This window comes from Mauremys mutica, chromosome 12 (genome assembly GCF_020497125.1).
Source record: "Mauremys mutica isolate MM-2020 ecotype Southern chromosome 12, ASM2049712v1, whole genome shotgun sequence".
Classification (NCBI taxonomy): Eukaryota; Metazoa; Chordata; order Testudines; family Geoemydidae; genus Mauremys; species Mauremys mutica.
Genome location: NC_059083.1, coordinates 14379637 through 14396860, shown reverse-complemented (window position 1 = coordinate 14396860; position 17224 = coordinate 14379637). Strand labels below are relative to the sequence as shown.

The following is a 17224-nucleotide window of genomic DNA, read 5'->3' as shown; positions in this document are numbered from 1 at the left end:
AGGGCGGCCAGAGCAGGAAGCAACGTGCCGCCCTAGCCTTGGGCATTGCTGCCCCATAGAATCTGCCGCCCCAAGCAAGAGCTTGCTTGGCTGGTGCCTGGAGCCGGCCCTGGGTGAGAGGCACCTCTCCCCAGCCATCGCAGCTCCTGTGGTCCTGGGCCGGGCTGAGGGAGGGGTTCCTCTCCCCTGCAGCTCCAGTGGACCCAGGCTAAGCCTTCAGAGGGGCCCCTCCCTGCCTGCCTCCACGGCCCTCGATAGCCTGCAGTGCAGCTGCGTAGCCTGCAGGGAACACAGTTTCTGACCCCCCCACCCCAATCTCCCGTCAGCAGAGTGATTGCTAGTCCCTGAGTTCCCCCTTGGGGGCCAGACTTTCTCCTTCCCAGATAGTCTCGCATTACACCAGGCCGTGCCGGAAAGCATTTAGTGTTTGTACATTTTATCCCTTATGCACCAGAATTAACTAGATGCTAAAAAAGTGGGGAGCAGGGACAGTAAAATGGGGTGTTTTAGCTTTGTTAGTCTCTAAGGTGCCATAAGGAGTCCTCATTCTTTTTGTGGATATAGACTAATACGGCTCCCACTCTAAAACCTCCTTCCCCTGTCACTGTCACGCTCCACTCTCAACACAGCAGGCTCTGTCCCAGCAATGGAAAGTTTAACCTGTCTCCATTCTATCCCTCCATCTCCCAAGGTGTCACTTACCACCCTGTACCTGGCTCTCCATGCTTAGGAGTCACAGCTTTGATGGCTATGGTCTTAGGTCAGATGCCTGAGTGCTGGAGAAGGAAGTGTCACGGATGTGGGAGTGGTCAGGGTAATCTCAATGAACTTCAAAGCACAGTTTGACCTTCAGATTTTATAGCCCTATTTCCATCTATTGATAAAATTGCTTCCTGGCTTTTTCTAGGTTTAGTCCAGATCATTTATAGATTGGAAGGTTGTATTGTCTTTCATTCTCTTTCTTTTATGATGATGATGCTAAAACTTTTGTAACTCATACAGCCGAATAAGGAGGTGAGAAGTGAAGCTGGCTTAGCTTCACAATTGCAACAGCTGTTGTTCACAATTGCAACAGGTTTCTTCTGGTTCAGAAGAAAATGGGTAAATTTGAGAGTCTCTGAGATTTTACTTTATGAATGTGAAATCATTTTATAGTCCACCCTGGCCTGTGGGTTTTTCTCTCTTTGTGAAGGCCGTGAGGTCACGTATTTGATATTAGTTTAGTTGGATAGGTTGTAGCTCAGATTTCCTGCAGATTTCAAGAGACAAATGGTCATTTGCACGAATCATCCTTCTTTATATATTATTTTATTTTAATGTTTGTGTAACCCTTTGTCGTGAGATTTTTGTGTGTGTGGTTTGAACAATGACAATAATAATAATAATTGGAGATATACCAATCTCCTAAAACTGGAAGGAACCTTGAAAGGTCATCGAGTCCAGCCCCCTGCCTTCACTAGTAGGACCAATTTTTGCCCCAGATCCCTAAGTGGCCCCCTCAACCCTGGGTTAGCAGGCCAATGCTCAAACCACTGAGCTATCCCTCCAGTGATCAGTGTCTCTCAGCATGAACACTGATGGTGAGAGCTAGGGTACGTCCAGGCTACCCGCCATATCCGCAGTAGGGTACGTCCAGGCTACCCGCCATATCCGCAGGTAGCAATCGATTTTTCGAGGATCAATATATCGCGTCTCATCTAGACGCGATATATCGATCCCCGAACGCGCTCCTGTCGACTCCGGAACTCCACTGGAGCAAGTGGAGGTAGCAGAGTCGACACGGGGAGCCGCGGACGTCGATCCTGCACCGTGAAGACCCGAGGTAAATCGATCTAAGATACTTTGACTTCAGCTATGCTATTCATGTAGCTGAAGTTGCGTATCTTAGATCGATACCCCCTCCCCCAGTGTAGACCAGCCCCTAGATTCAGAATGCAAGAGGCAGAGACTGAAATGGAAGTTACTGCCTGTGAAAGCAATGTTAAGTGAGCCTAAACTTTTGTCAAGTTAACTGTGTACATGATAAAGAGGGGGAATGAGGGAGCTCCGAGAAACACAATTGCAACAGGTAATCTTAAGAAAGCAGTTAACTGCAAAAGAACAACTCTTTAAAACGGGACAACTTGGTTTTGCTGTGTTCCTAATAAGCACATTTCCTCATTAATATTTCCTTATCTGTATATTGTTAAAAATCTATGTAAGCTTTTATTGTTTTCATCTTTGCAGAGCAGCTCGGTGCAGCTGTCTCTCCCCGCATGCTTGTATTACAATAAAGAAGCCTCAGGCTGTCTGTTCCAAATGCAACGCCTGGGTAATTTCCATGACACTGTCTGATCCCTGCAGAGATGTGAGATACCGTTGGGAGGGGGAGAAGTTGGGGGAACAGAGCTGGGAAACTGCTCGGTTTGCTCCTCCGAGCCTGACAGCCAAGGCTGAGAACTGTGAACTCGCTGCACTGGTACCAGAGAGGGAGGGACTCAACGTGGACTGGCTGTGTCGTGTGAAGCTGCCCCTGAACTCTAAAGGTCCATGAATGACACCCCGGACAATGATAGGGGAGGCAGTAGCGTCTCCCTATTCTTGAGATGCCAAAGTTGGGCTGAGGCAAGAAGGGAGCCGGGGATGTCAACAGACCTGGGCAGCCTTGAAGCCAGGCCGACCCCCATCACTGAGGCCAGAGGGAGATGAGGTACCCGACAGTCCACCCGGTCACCCCTTCCCCATCTACCTCAGTGTCCTGTGTTGGGATGACAGAGACTCTCTTTGCCCCCCATGCTCACCACTTATGTATGGTTCTGATATATCGTGTACAACGTAGGCCTGGTGAGGGATCATTGGAAAAGTCATGATCTGCCGTTGAAATGCGTGTAACACCAGTGCATGTAGAATGGTGAGTTTTTAGTGTCTGTTTGTTGCTAGGGTGACCATATCCCAGGTGCCCAAAAAGAGACACTGAGGAAGGTGGGAGCTGGAGGGGGTAGAGTGGGTGCTGGAGGGGATGCGGCAGGGGTATTCACAAGGTGAGGTGTAGTTAAGGTGACCAGAAGTCCTGATTTTTATAGGGACAGTCCTGATTTTTGGGTCTCTTTCTTATATAGGCTCCTATTACCCCCACTCCCCCATCCCAATTTTTCACATTTGCTGTCTGGTCACCCTAGGTGTAGTGCAGTTTCCCACTCTGGGAGAAGAGGGGTTAAAGCAGCCCTTGGGGAGGCTGTGCAAAGCCCAGCCAATGAGAGGAGGACTTGCGGAGAGAGCCAATGGAAAGGAGGCTTGATGGAGCAGCATGCGAGGGCCATATAAAAAGGACTGTTCTGCAGAGCAGAGAGCAGTCTCTGTCTCCAGCCTGATGGAAGAGGACTAGCTGTCTATAAAGAGAAGTGTCAGGAACAGCAGGGTGGGGTCAGGCGAGTAAGCGGAGCTGCAGCCTGACTGGCTGCCAGACAGAAGCCCCGATAGGAGGCAGGGAAGGGGCTGGGGCTACAGGGAAGTGGCCCAGGGATAAAGAGGTAAGTAGCAGCACTTGGAGGGGAGGCAGTAAGTGCTGCTGCTAGAGGGTCCTGGGGGAGGGGCCCAGAGAAGCAAGCGGGTCTGTCCCACTTGCTGCCAAAGAGAGTGGCCCATCGAAGAACCGCAGTTTGCCCCTGAGGGAAGGGCTGTACTAGGGGCTGCAGTTTGGCGCCACGGCGACAGGCTGGGAGCAAGAGCTGCTGGTTCTCCTGTATGACGTGACCTGATTAAAATATCATATGGATCATTGTTGCAACCACTGTTCTACGTTTGCAAGAAATCTTGTGCAAAGGTGGTCAAGTGAGGTGCCTATGGAAAGGATAGCAATAGCTGGGTATGTTTGTTCTATTTGCATGCATATGTTATTGATGTGTTTGAAATTATGAGTATTGGCTACATACTTGTACTTCCATGAGTTTGAGTCTCAGTAGCCCCAGTGAAGCATTTGGCCAGCGTATTGTGAAGGAACGATTCAAATTGCGTGGCCCATCAAGAAGTACCTGACTGACAATGGGCCTTGGGAGATGCCAGTACACATCTGATGAGCCTTCCTGGGAACATTCAAACTAGCATGTGGGCCATGGCTTCTGCCTATAAAGTAATGCGTGGATGGGTGATTTGCCCATGTGATGGCTCATGTGACTAGACATTGTTACTGTTCTTTTCAATGGGATTCCCTGCACATGATGCAAGATATAAAAGACCCAGGAAACATTTCCATCTTACCTCTTTCCTGCTCCAGCTTCTCTGCTGCTCAAACCCTTGGACTATGCATTTATATGAAGGGGAGCATTCCAATCGGGGAACGGAGGTCCTTCTAATGATTTGTGAGTAACAGGAACCTTGATATAAGCTTGCAGTTTATTCCATCGCTGCCGAATCAAGAGCTTTGTGATTATTGTATGTATTTGATTCCTTGGACCAATTTTAACTCATCTTTCTTTTTATTAATAAACTTTTAAATGTTAGATACTAAAGAATTGGCAGCAGCATGATTTCTGGGTAAGATCTGATTTGTATATTGACATGAGTGTGCAGCTGATCCTTTGGGATCAGGAGAACCTTTAACTGGGGACACTGATTTTAATGACCACTCATCCCTCTAAGCAATGCTTCTAGTGGTGATACAAGGGGACTGGAGTATCCGAGGGAATTGCTTCTCTGACTTTGTTAGCCAGAGCGATGACAAAGAAGTTTGCTTTTCGCTGTACCTTGTGAGTGAAGGACTACCTATCATGGGCTGTGCCTGCCCTTGGTCTCAGCAGTTCATCCTGAATTGGATACTCTCAGTGGTGTCCCACTAAAGCAAACCTTTACACCGCAGAAAGGAGCGGAACGGAGTTTGGGGCTCAGCCAGGGGGCTGTACCCCGAAGAGGACACTGGTCCAGGAGAGATGCGGCTCTGGCTTCTGAAGACATGGAGTCAGCGAAGCAGTGACAGAGCGTGAGACGCCACCAGAGGAGGGTGCCCTGCTGATGGACTGAGATAATTCCCTGGACGACCAGCAGCAGCTCTCTCCCAGCAATGCGGCTGCACTACAAGCTGTGTGTGACCTGCTGGGCTGCCCCCCTCCACTGCCTCTTCCCCGCAAAGAGAGAGGCAGGAACGTTCCCCCCTCTTACCTCTGTGCATATTTATTGGTTTCTCCTAAAGTTAGTTAGGATTATAGGGGAAAGTGTCAGAGCGGCCACCAGCGAGAGTTGCTGGCCACACTCTGAGGCCACCAAATTTGGTCATGAGACCCCCTGGGCCAGAGGTTCGTGATGGGCCCTTCTGATCATAGCGCCTGGGAGCGGAACAGGAGCCGAAACCAGAGACGCTGCAGCGCTATCCCTTCAGCGCTAGGACCCAGGAGCAGCCGGGAGGCGGATCCGGGGCAGCGAGCGCTGGGCTCCGGCCCGGCAGCAGGAAGTGACTCGCAGCCGCTGCGGTGACTCTGGCTCCCAGGCTCCTGGCGAGATCCCCGAGCCCCGTGGGGCGGCTGGTGCTGGGAGCCCGGAGCCCTGGCTGCAGCCGGGAGAGGGGAATCTCCAGCAGGGCCCTTCCCGCTGCTCCCCCCCAGGAGCCTCTCCCAGGGCAGAGCCCCCAGCCCGGCCCGGCCCCTGCCCCGGGGGGCCCCGCTCGGAGGGAAGGTGAGAGAGACCCGCCCCCCCCGGCACCCCCGGGCTGCAGGGGGCGGAGGCTAAAGAGGTGCCGGGGGTGAGGGCAGGCGGGGGAGCAGGGTGGGGGCAGGAGGCGGGTGCTGGGGCTGCGGGGGGCAGGCTGGGATTGGGGAAAATGTGAGGGGGGGCACTGCGAGGGAAGGGGTGTGTGGGGAGACTGGCGGGGAACAGAGGCAAAAACCCAGCCCCACCCCACCCCCCACTCTGCTCCCAGTGTGTGTTATTGTCAGACACCCCCGTGCTGGCGGGGTCTGTGTCTCATGAGTTTTGGGGGTCTGCTCGGGGCCCTGGTCTGATTTCTGGGCAGGATTCACATCTCAGCCCCACCAGAGTCACTGCTGCTTTGGGCAGGCAGGGAGTGTGGATGGGCCACTGGGCTCAGCCTCTGCCTGCCTGTCCCTGGGGGCTGCTGCAGGCGTCCCGGGCAGCTCGTTCTTCAGGTGATGCCACCAGAGGGCTCCGGCTGTTCCTCAGGGAGAGGAGTTTACAGGGCAGTGCGGGGAAATCCCCCAAAGTGGCCCCTTTAGTTCTGCTCTTTTTCTAGCATTTGGCTCAGAGATGCTGTTACTGGGAGGGTCTGAAGAGTCTGGATGGGAATCCGGGTGTGACATGGACTGAAGCCCCTTCTGTAACCTCTCTCATTGCCTCTCTCGCCCTGAGAGGCTCAGGAATCACTTCCAGGTTTCGGTCCAGATGGGCCCGTCTTCCAGGACGCAGGGAAGGGAAATGTCTGTGATGGAGCCAGCTGGGGTAGGGAATTTTCAGGGAGCTCCTGGGCAGGGGCAGGGAGGAGACAGGGTGTGATAAACCTGCTGATTTTCTGAGTGGGCCCACTGGTGATGGGGGAGGGGAGACGGGACATTCCCCCATTTCTCAAACAGGATACAACCCCCTTGCACTGGGCTGGGAACATTTTCAAGGCTCCCAGTGCTGGAGTGAGACCCCACTAGCCTGAGGCTGCTGTGAAATACGCAGGGAAGTGTTGTGTATTTGGTTGTCATGGTTTTTGTTCCTATGGCAACTGAGTTAGATTATTAGGGGATAGCCCAGCCAGCTTCCGCCGGTTGGGTGAGCTCTGTGTCTGTAAATAAAATGGTAGTTTTGTTAGCTGTCTGCTTTCTGGCCTCAAGAGATTGCTTCCTAAACCGGCTGCCCCCAAGGATGTAACAGGAAGCTGTTGGGATTCCTGTCCCTGTCCCTGGCTCAGAGCTCTGCTTCCCGTATCAGCCTGTGTCTGGAAGGAGTGTGAAAAATGAGAAGACGCTGCCCTGCTCCGTGTGCTGGGGGGACAAGGAGCTCTCACCTTCTCCCACCCCCTGAAGCCTCCTGGCTGCTGTGAGCAGGGTGGGGGTGGGATTCTGCTACTCTGACCCTCCCAGAGCTTCCATTTCTTTATCCTTCCTCCCATGTGACTAGAGGAATTGTGGCTGGAGCAGCAGGTAATGACTGGGGCCTTTTGTTGTTTCAGATGTCGGTGACCTTCGAGGAGGTGGCTGTGTATTTCACCCAGGGGCAGGGGGCTCTGCTGGACCCCGCTCAGAGAGCCCTCTACAGGGATGTCATGCAGGAGAACTACGAGACGGTGATCTCGCTGGGTAAGGGATTCCCATCCCCTCAGATACCAGATGCCATGGGGTCTGCATGTCTGAATCTGATCATGTTCTTCCCATGTCAGTTAAATCAGAGGTGAGTGGGTTCCATAATGCACAGCTGCCATGTGAGGGAGACTTGCATCTCCTTGCCCTCTGCAGTGGGACATGGTTGCAAAACCCAATGGACGAACTAAACCATCCCCACCCCTCCAGCTTTCAAAGGGGCATCATTGTCCTGTCTCTGTGTTGTTTCTTGGCTGCATACACAATCCCTTTTCACCTCCCTCATTGGGACTAGCTCCAGCCCAGGGGAGGGCTCTGGACTCTGCAGGTTTAGAAAGAGGCAGGGTTTTAAGTGCAGAGATGTGTGTGAGTCAGCAAGGCCCCCAGAGCGCACAGATTCTGGGATCGCCCAGTGAGGGTGTAGTAATAATTCAACTCACCTCCCCAGACAAATTCCTCTCCGCAAGGGGGCTCACTGACCATATTTCCGTCCTCTTGGATTCCACGTTGCTCCAGCAGAGCACAGGGACAGGTTCCACTCACAGAATGTCCTTTCTGACAAATACTCCACCAATACTCCAGGCACCTTGATCTGGTCTGATTTCACCCTCTGCGCAGGATTTCCCATTCCCAAACCTGACCTGATTGTCCAGCTGGAACAAGGGGAAGAGCTGTGGGTGCCGGATCTCCAGGCCTGCGAGGAAAGAAGGCTTCTGAGATGCCCCCATTCAGGTGAGGACCGACAAAGAACCATCTAGGGAATGAAGGAAAAAGTTGAGAATCCCCAAATATGGTGTGAGTAAGCACCCTCAGTTCTTCCTCATCTCAACCAGGACAGGGCTGCAGTCATCAGATGTAGCTCACGCCATTCCACCCAGCCTCTTACCTGCAGGAGTTTGCTTCCCAGCTTTCCTGCCCTGTGAGTGTTTGGGTGGGATGTGGAGACAGAGTCCAATTGCTCAGTCTTTGTCTTGGGTTTTCCCTCGGTGCTATTCCTCTTTCTCCCCAGCACAATGACTCGTGTCTGGATTGTGTCTCTCCCAGCAGGTGCTGAGCGAGGGAGTGAGAACGTGGAGGGGAATCATCATGAGGAAGATCCCGGGGAAGTGGAACCACAGGGGACCTTTGTGGAAAGAGCTGAAGGAAATTTTTCCCAGTGCTTGGAGCAGGGAGAATCCTGGGGAAATTACCACAGATCAGAGAGGCTTCTGGGAAAGCTCCCAGGGAAGAAAGTGGATGAATCTATTAACTGTAGGGGAGGAGAGAAGGATCCCAGAGCGCAGCAGACAAATCCCAAGGAAGAGACACCCTGGCACTACCTTCAGTGTGGGAAAGGGTTCACTGTGAGATCACAGCTTGTGACACATCAGACAATCCATACTGGAGAGAAACCCGTTCAATGCTTGGACCGTGGGGAAAGCTTCAGTAAGCTCTCCAATGTTAATAACCACGGGAGAAGCCACAGTGGAGAAAAACCCTCTCAATCCCTCGAGTGTGGGAAAAGTTTCATTTCGAAGACGCAAATAATTAGACATCAGTTAAGCCACACAGGAGAGAGACCCCACAAGTGCTTGGACTGTGGGAAAAGTTTCATAAGAAGGTCACACCTAGTTCGTCATCAGGCATTACACACAGGAGCGAGACCCCACAAGTGCTTGGAGTGTGGGAAAGATTTCATACTGAAGTCACACCTAGTTCGTCATCAGGCATTACACACAGGAGCGAGACCCCACAAGTCCTTGGACTTACTGGAAAGTTTCGTACAAAGATCAAACCTTGTTAAGCATCAGGCAATCCACACACGTGAGAGACCCCACAAGTGCTTGGACTGTGGGAAAAGTTTCATACAGAGGTCACACCTTGTTGTACATCAGGCAATCCACACAGGAGTGAGACCCTACAAGTGCTTGGAGTGTGGGAAAAGTTTCATAGAAAGGTCAGGCCTTGTTAGACATCAGGCAATCCACACAGGAGAGAAACCCCACAAGTGCTTGGACTGTGGGAAAAGTTTCATACAAAGGTCAGATCTTGTTAATCATCAGGCAATCCACACAGGAGTGAGACCCTACAAGTGCTTGGAGTGTGGGAAAAGTTTCATAATAAAGTCAACCCTTGTTGAACATCAGGCAATCCACACAGGAGAGAGACCCCACAAGTGCTTGGTCTGTTGGAAAAGTTTCCTAAGAAAGTCAAACCTTGTTGAACATCAGGTAATCCACACTGGAGAGAGACCCCACAAGTGCTTGGACTGCGGGAAAAATTTCATACTGAAGTCACACCTAAGTCATCATCAGGCATTACACACAGGAGCGAGACCCCACAAGTGCTTGGAGTGTGGGAAAGGTTTCATATGGAGGTCTGAGCTCATTAAACATGGAAGAATCCACAAAGAATCTAAACCTCTGTGACACATGGCAAGAAAGGGTTAAGCAACTTGCGTGTAATTCACTCAGATTCAACTTTTAGAGAGAGATTTTAAAAGTTTGTCCACCTTAGATAAGCTAGAGTTTGACATGTAATTGTGTATTTTTAGAGACTTGGAAGAAGAGGGCAAGTCATGGCTGAGTAACCTAAGTGCCTTCTATGAGGAGATAAGTGGCTCTGTGGATGAGGGAAAAGCAGTGGATGTGTTATTCCTTGACTTTTGAGCTCTATAAGTAGAGGCATTGCCAGCAGATGGAGGGAGATGATCGTTCCCCTCTATTTGACATTGGTGAGGCCTCCTCTGGAGTATTGTGTCCAGTTTTGGGCCCCACACTACAAGAAGGATGTGAAAAAATTGGAAAGAGTCCAGCGGAGGGCACCAAAAATGATTAGGGGGCTGGAGCACATGACTTATGAGGAGAGGCTGAGGGAACGGGGATTGTTTAGTCTATAGAAGAGAAGAAAGGGAGGGGATTTGGTGAGCTTTCAACTACCTGAAAGGGGGTTCCAAAGAAGATGGATCTAGACTGTTTTCAGTGGTACCAGATGACAGAACAAGGAGTAATGATCTCACGTTGCAGTGGGGACAGTTTAGGTTGGATATTAGGAATAACTTTTTCACTAGGATGGTGGTGAAGCACTGGAATGGGTTACTTAGGGAGGTGGTGGAATCTCGTTCCTTAGAGGTTTTTTAGGTCAGGCTTGACAAAGCCGTAGCTAGGATGATTTAGTTGGTGATTGGTCCTGCTTTGAGCAGGGAGTTGGAGTAGATACCTCCTGAGGTCCCTTCCAATCCTGATATTCTATGTTTCTAAGAGGGGTAACTGTAGTCGTCTATGTTTAGCTATCCAAAGGTTTCCTGTATTCTGTTAAATCAGGGATCAGCTAGGTGCTAAGTGGCCAGTAATTGCTCAGCCAGCCATTAAGAATATAAGAACGGCCGTACCGGGTCAGACCAAAGGTCCATCTAGCCCAGTATCTGTCTATCGAAAGTGGCCAATGCCAGGTGCCCCAGAGGAAGTGAACCTAACAGGCAATGATCAAGTGATCTCTCTCCTGCCATCCGTCTCCATCCTCTGACGAACAGAGGCTAGGGACACCATTCTTACCCATTCTGGCTAATAGTCATTTATGGACTTAGCCACCATGAATTTATCCAGTCTCCTTTTAAACATTGTTATAGTCCTGCCTTCACAACCTCCTCAGGTAAGGAGTTCCACAGGTTGACTGTGCGCGCCGTGAAGAAGAACTTCCTTTTATTTGTTTTAAACCTGCTGCCTATTAATTTCATTTGGTGACCCTAGTTCCTCATATGGGACCCTCTCCAAACCCCTAATCATTTTAATTGCCCTTTTCTGACTCTTTTCTAGTGCTAGAATATCTTTTTTGAGGTGATGAGACCACATCTGTACACAGTATTCGAGGTGTGGGCGTACCATGGATTTATATAAGGGCAATAATATATTCTCAGTCTTATTCTCTATCCCCTTTTTAATGATTCCTTACTTCCTGTTTGCTTTTTTGACCGCCTCTGCACACTGCATGGACATTTTCAGAGAACTATCCACGATGACTCCAAGATCTTTTTCCTGACTCGTTGTAGCTAAATTAGCCCCCATCATATTGTATGTATAGTTGGGGTTATTTTTTCCAATGTGCATTACTTTACCTTTATCCACCTTAAATTTCATTTGCCATTTTGTTGCCCAATCACTTAGTTTTGTGAGATCTTTTTGAAGTTCTTCACAATCTGCTTTGGTCTTAACTATCTTGAGTAGTTTAGTATCATCTGCAAACTTTGCCACCTCACTGTTTACCCCTTTCTCCAGATCATTTATGAATAAATTGAATAGGATTTGTCCTAGGACTGACCCTTGGGGAACACCACTAGTTACCCCTCTCCATTCTGAGAATTTACCATTAATTCCTACCCTTTGTTCCGTGTCTTTTAACCAGTTCTCAATCCATGAAAGGACCTTCCCTTTTAGTCCATGACAGCTTGATTTACGTAAGAGCCTTTGGTGAGGGACCTTGTCAAAGGCTTTCTGGAAATCTAAGTACACTATGTCCACTGGATCCCCCTTGTCCACATGTTTGTTGACCCCTTCAAAGTACTCTAATAGATTAGTAAGATATGATTTCCCTTTACAGAAACCACGTTGACTATTGCTCAACAGTTTGGTTTTTTATGTGTCTGACAATTTTATTTTTAACTGTTGTTTCGACTGATTTCCCCGGTACCGACGTTAGACTTACATTCACAGCTGTGGAGCCAGGAACAAGAGAGCTACAATTCACCGGAAGGACGGCTGGACCCTCAATTAGGCCACAGACTGATTGTCGCCTGTCCCCCAGCTGGGGGGTGAAGCTCAAAGAGGAGAGTGGTACAAAAGCACAAGGGAGAATGGCCTCCATTTTCACCTCTCCTCTCCCATCTTTACAGAAGTCAACAAGATGGCTTGAAAGGCAACAGGGGCCTTGCAGTGGGGAGGGCAGGCCAAGGCTGGAAGGAAATCCAGCCTGGGTATTCAGAACTGTGAACTGCCTGCAACAGGGGGTGGAAAATCCTGTTTGCTTCACATCTTCCTTAGTTTGGTAAAATGTAGGATTTAAATGCATGTTTTAAATTTTGTAGTTTTAACCTTTTCTGACCTTTTACATCTTTCTCCCTTGTAAACCCTGTAAACCCCCTTGCTCCAGTTAGTAAAGTGGTTTTAGTGTTTTGTCTGGACCTGATTGTTTTCATTGAAATGTTTGGGGGATTTGACTGGAGAGAACAAGGCTGTGGCCTAATCCGGCCCCTCTGTGGAGGTGACCCACTAATGACTGAGTTTGTCCAGCCCAGTGACCAGACTGAGCTGTCCAAGATGCACATTCCTGGGGCGCAAGGCTGGGAGTCGAAATGTGGCTGATGTTGCTGAGTCGTTTGGTAATTCCTGAGTGTCTGGCTAGTCGCCCTCAGTGCAGTGCAGCCAGGAGTGACTTTGAAGGCTGGTGGCTGTGTGTGAGCAGAGCGTGGAGGGGTTTGTTGTTCACACAGGGAAGCAGCAGGGTGGATTTGATTTAAATCACTAGTCAGGAAGACTCGATTTAATCATGGTTTTCTACATAAAAATGTATTCTTGTTGGTTGTTATAACCTTAATACGTATTCTTCAGAATGCAGAGAGAGATGTAGGTTTCATTTTTTAGATGAGTTTTACAGCTATATCAGACAATGAATGTTTGATTTATTTAATTTCATTTTATTTCATTGTTTGGTTATTCCATTCGTGCCATGTTGTATTAGGAGGAGAACATCACCAAACAGACATTTAAATTGTTTTATTTAACTAAAATAACAATGTTAAGTATTCTGGATTTTTTTCTTCAACAGCAAATATATAATATTGTATCAGAAAAGCAGATGTCCCTCGCTTCTCACATGTCTCTCCAGACTTCTTTTCCCTGTCCATATCTATTACGCCTCCAACAGTCTTCTATTCATTCAACTTTTTGAAACTTTGCACTTTTTGAGAGAGGTAAGGGATTGACTCTATGTACCCAAATTTGCAAAGGGACAATAGAGGTGAGGTCTGTTATTTCTCCCATCTATATATTAATTTATTGTAAAACATTTTTGCTGTTAACAAGCATGTTACCTCTGGAGAGACAAAGCCACAGTTTGAGAACTGGAAAACTAAGCATCTCTGATGGTATCTTCTAGACTGAACACTGAGTCTAAAAAAATTAACCTAAGTAATGTGTACAGAAGCCTGTGGATCCCCATAAGACTGGGTCGTTAACGTATGAACTGTAGGAACTCATTGACAAAACTTTTCTTAAACAAGACATGTCTATTGTCTCATACTATAGAATTAGAATTTACAATCCCTATTCCATGGGATACATTATAGCTCAATTACAACTATCTTTAGATAAAAGGGTTTTTGAGGAAAAAAATCCGATTTAAATAACAGAAGTCTGATTTTCTTGATTTTTTTTTTTTAATGTCATGGATTTTTATTCTCCCTGGGAAGCAGTGGACTTTCATCATCCTGATCCTGAAAGGGAAGCTGAGCAGGGCAAAGCAGAGAAGAGGAACCAACCAACATCCTCAACTGCTTCAGCTTCAGCTAAATCCTGAACTCCCCCTGGGATTTGAGACTTCAGGTTCTGCCGCCAGCCTTCCCCGCATGCGTCTGTTTCCTTCCCAATGGTCAGGGGTAAAAGTAACTTAAAGGACTTAGCGATATGCCGGAGTCCTGAGCAGGGGGAGGGGCCTCAACCAGAATTGGTGGGATCTTTAAATCCCTGGGCCCTTTACACTGAGAATTAAAGGGCCTGGGACTCCGGCTGCCGTAGCAGTGGCTGGGAGCCTCAGGCTCTTTAAATTATGGTGGGAGCTGCGGCAGCGGCCAGGAGCCCCGGGGCTCTGGCAGCAATGTAAAGGGCCCAGGGCTCTGCTGCGGTAGCGGCGGCCAGAGCCCCTGGCCCTTTAAATCGCTGCCAGAGTCCTGCTGCCAGAGCCCCAGGGTAGCAGGAGCAGCCGGGAGCCCCGGTATTTGGGTAGTGATTTAAAGGGTCCAGAGCTCCATAAAACAGGAGGCTGAACCTAAAGATGAGGAACCTGGAGTATGAAAGGGGGTTCTGCAGTGAATAAGAAAACAGGAGAGGAAAAGTGGGTACCTGAGAAACTTTAAAGAGAAGAGATCATTAACCTGTGTCAATCTATGGCCTACCGAGGAATAGAAAATACTCTCTTTTAAGGTAAAACCAGTTTGGAATACGGCCTAAGGTGCGAGAGGTAGAAAATTTGGTTAAAAACTGCATAAGGTGTGCAGCAGATGGGAATATACCACCGAATGTGGGACCCTTGTGGCACCAAAGACTTGCAGGGCCATGGAGTAGAATACAGGTTGATTATATTAAGATCCAAAGAGGGAATCAGTATTTATTAGTTATAATAGATTCTTTTTGTGGCTGGGCGGAGGCAATTTCCACCAGGAATCATTCTGCAGAGACCACCGCCAAGAAGTTGTGGAAAGTACTGTTTATTAGATATGGGACTCCAAAAGTAATTGGTTCAGAGGATGGAGCACATTTTATAGGAAAAGTAATTATAAAAATATTAAAACCTTAGGAGTAAAGCTACAGTACCTATCCCCCACCATCCTCAATCGTCAGGGGCAGTAGAAAGGATGGATCAGACTATCAAGCAAGCCCTTCGCAAAGTGGTGCACGTCACTGGCAAAGGTTGGGACAATAAATTATCGATGGTGTTGGCACCCATCTGGAGCAATGATGGATTGGATACTGACTCCCAGCCATATCACATTCTCTTTGGAAGGTCTATGAGTTTGTGGAACCCTTTAGTGTGGAACCCTTTATTATATGGAGGAGGAGGAGGAGTCTCTGTTGTCCTGGGCCTTCATATGCAACTCCAAGGAGCCAGTCTTGGGCAGGAAGCCAGAATCCAAGGGGTGCCATTTCCTCCAATTCTTACACAGTTTTAAAGCCGTCCCGCTGGTGTTATTTCCTTTCTTGCCGATTCTTCATTTTTTTCCAGGGACATGACAAAACTGTTTTTTATAAACCGTTCTTTTTGACCAATTCTCCCTTCAGTTCTCGCTTTGGTTGCCAAACTGCAAATCATGCACTGATGTTGAAACACACTCCAGCCACACTAGGTCGCAAGAACTTTAACATGTTACATGGATAGATGGGTTATATAGGTACATATCCCAACATTGCCTGCGTCTCCCAAGGGGGCTCAGTGACCCTGTTTCCTTCCTCTGGAATTGAATTATTCCTTCAGCTGGTTGGCTGAGGGCTCTGGCTCTACCCAGGATCCCCCTCACCAACTCCCGGGAGCTCAGAGCTGTGCGGAGCCCCTCCCTGCCTGTGGTTGGGGCCCTATGAGACCAGCCAGCGCCAGGAGCAAAAGTTTGTAGCTTGTGAGTGAGCAGGGCCGGGGGAGTGAAACCCAGCAGGGGGGTTGAGCAAGGCTGGGAACAGGCTCTGGAAGCTGGGAAGAGGGGGGTTGGAGCCGAGCTTGGTAGAGCCGGGCATGGGACTCTGTGGAGTGGAGGAGGAGGAACCAGGCTGGGGATGGCTGGGGTGAGCCAGGTTGGAAGGAAAAAGGGCAATGGGCGGGGGGGTGGGGGAGTGTCTTTGTCTGATTCAGTGAGCTAGCAGCCATAGGCGCTGACTCCATGGGTGCTCTAGGGCTGGAGCACCCATGGGGAAAAATTGGAGGGTGCTCTGCACCCACGGGCAGCCAAGCTCCCTGCCCCAGCTCACCTCGCCTCCGCCTCCTCCCCTGAGCGCACCGCATTCCCGCTTCTCCTCTCAGCACTTGCTGCCGCAAAACAGCTGTTTTGTGGTGTAAAAGCTCTGGGAGGGAGGGGGAGGAGTGGAACAGTGGCGTGCTCAGGGGAGGAGGTGGGTCCAGGACAGGGATTTGGGGAAGGGGTTGGAATAGGGTCAGGAAGGGGGTGGAATTGGGGTGGGCACTTCTGCGAAGGGGTTGGAATGGGGTTGGGGTAAGGGGGGGGTCGAGCACCCACTGGTGCCAGCAGAAGGCCACACCTATGCCAGCAGGGAATGTGCTGGGGCTTTCTGGGGAGCAGACTGGTGCCCCCGGAGGGAGCAGCTGTTCCGAGCTGCCCCATTGTCCATCTGCACCTCTCCCGCTTCTCTCTCCCACAAGTCTGGCTCAGCCAGCCCAGCCAGCTCCAACTTTTGCACCAGTGCTGGTAGGGTGACCAGATGTCCCAATTGTATAGGGACAGTCCCGCTGTTTGGGGCTTTGTCTTCTATAGGTGCCTATTACCCCCCATCCCCTCCTGATTTTTCACACTTGCTGTCTGGTCACCCAGTGCTGGTAACACGCGCCCAGAGATGCTGCATGGAGCCGGCTTGAGCGCTAGGACCCAGGAGCAGCCGGGAGGCGGCTCCGGGCAGCGAGCGCTGGGCTCCGGCCCGGCAGCAGGAAGTGACTCGCAGCCGCTGCGGTGACTCTGGCTCCCAGGCTCCTGGCGAGATCCCCGAGCCCCGGGGGGCGGCTGGTGCTGGGAGCCCGGAGCCCTGGCTGCAGCCGGGAGAGGGGAATCTCCAGCAGGGCCCTTCCCGCTGCTCCCCCCCCCCCCAGGAGCCTCTCCCAGGGCAGAGCCCCCAGCCCGGCCCGGCCCCTGCCCCGGGGGGCCCCGCTCGGAGGGAAGGTGAGAGAGACCCGCACCCCCCCGGCACCCCCGGGCTGCAGGGGGCGGAGGCTAAAGAGGTGCAGGGGGTGAGGGCAGGCGGGAGAGCGGGGTGGGGGCCGGAGGCGGGTGCTGGGGCTGCGGGGGGCAGGCTGGGAATGGGGCGGGATGGAGGCAGGAGGCGGGTGCGGGGGCTGCGGGGGGGCAGGCTGGGATGGGGCGGTCCCAGTGTGTTATTGTCTAGGGTGACCAGACAGCAAGTGTGAAAAATCAGGACAGGAGGTGGGGGGTGATAGGAGCCTATGTATGAAAAAGACCCAAAAATCGGGACCATCCCTATAAAATCGGGACA

General features: G+C 50.5%; 1 protein-coding gene across 2 annotated transcripts; it reads left to right on the top strand.

Moving 5' to 3' along the window:
* Window positions 1-7089: 7089 nt before the first annotated feature.
* LOC123345486 (zinc finger protein 436-like) lies at window positions 7090-9966 on the top strand. Of its 2 annotated transcripts, none has more exons than XM_044982439.1 (3): window positions 7090-7268; window positions 7887-8000; window positions 8316-9966. In XM_044982439.1, exons 1-3 carry the CDS (start codon window positions 7142-7144, stop codon window positions 9674-9676), a joined length of 1602 nt encoding a protein of 533 aa, XP_044838374.1. In that variant the 5' UTR covers window positions 7090-7141; the 3' UTR covers window positions 9677-9966. The 2 variants fall into 2 exon arrangements, with proteins under 2 accessions (XP_044838374.1, XP_044838373.1); XM_044982438.1 differs by having other exon boundaries at window positions 8313-9966.
* The last annotated feature ends 7258 nt before the right edge of the window (window positions 9967-17224 follow it).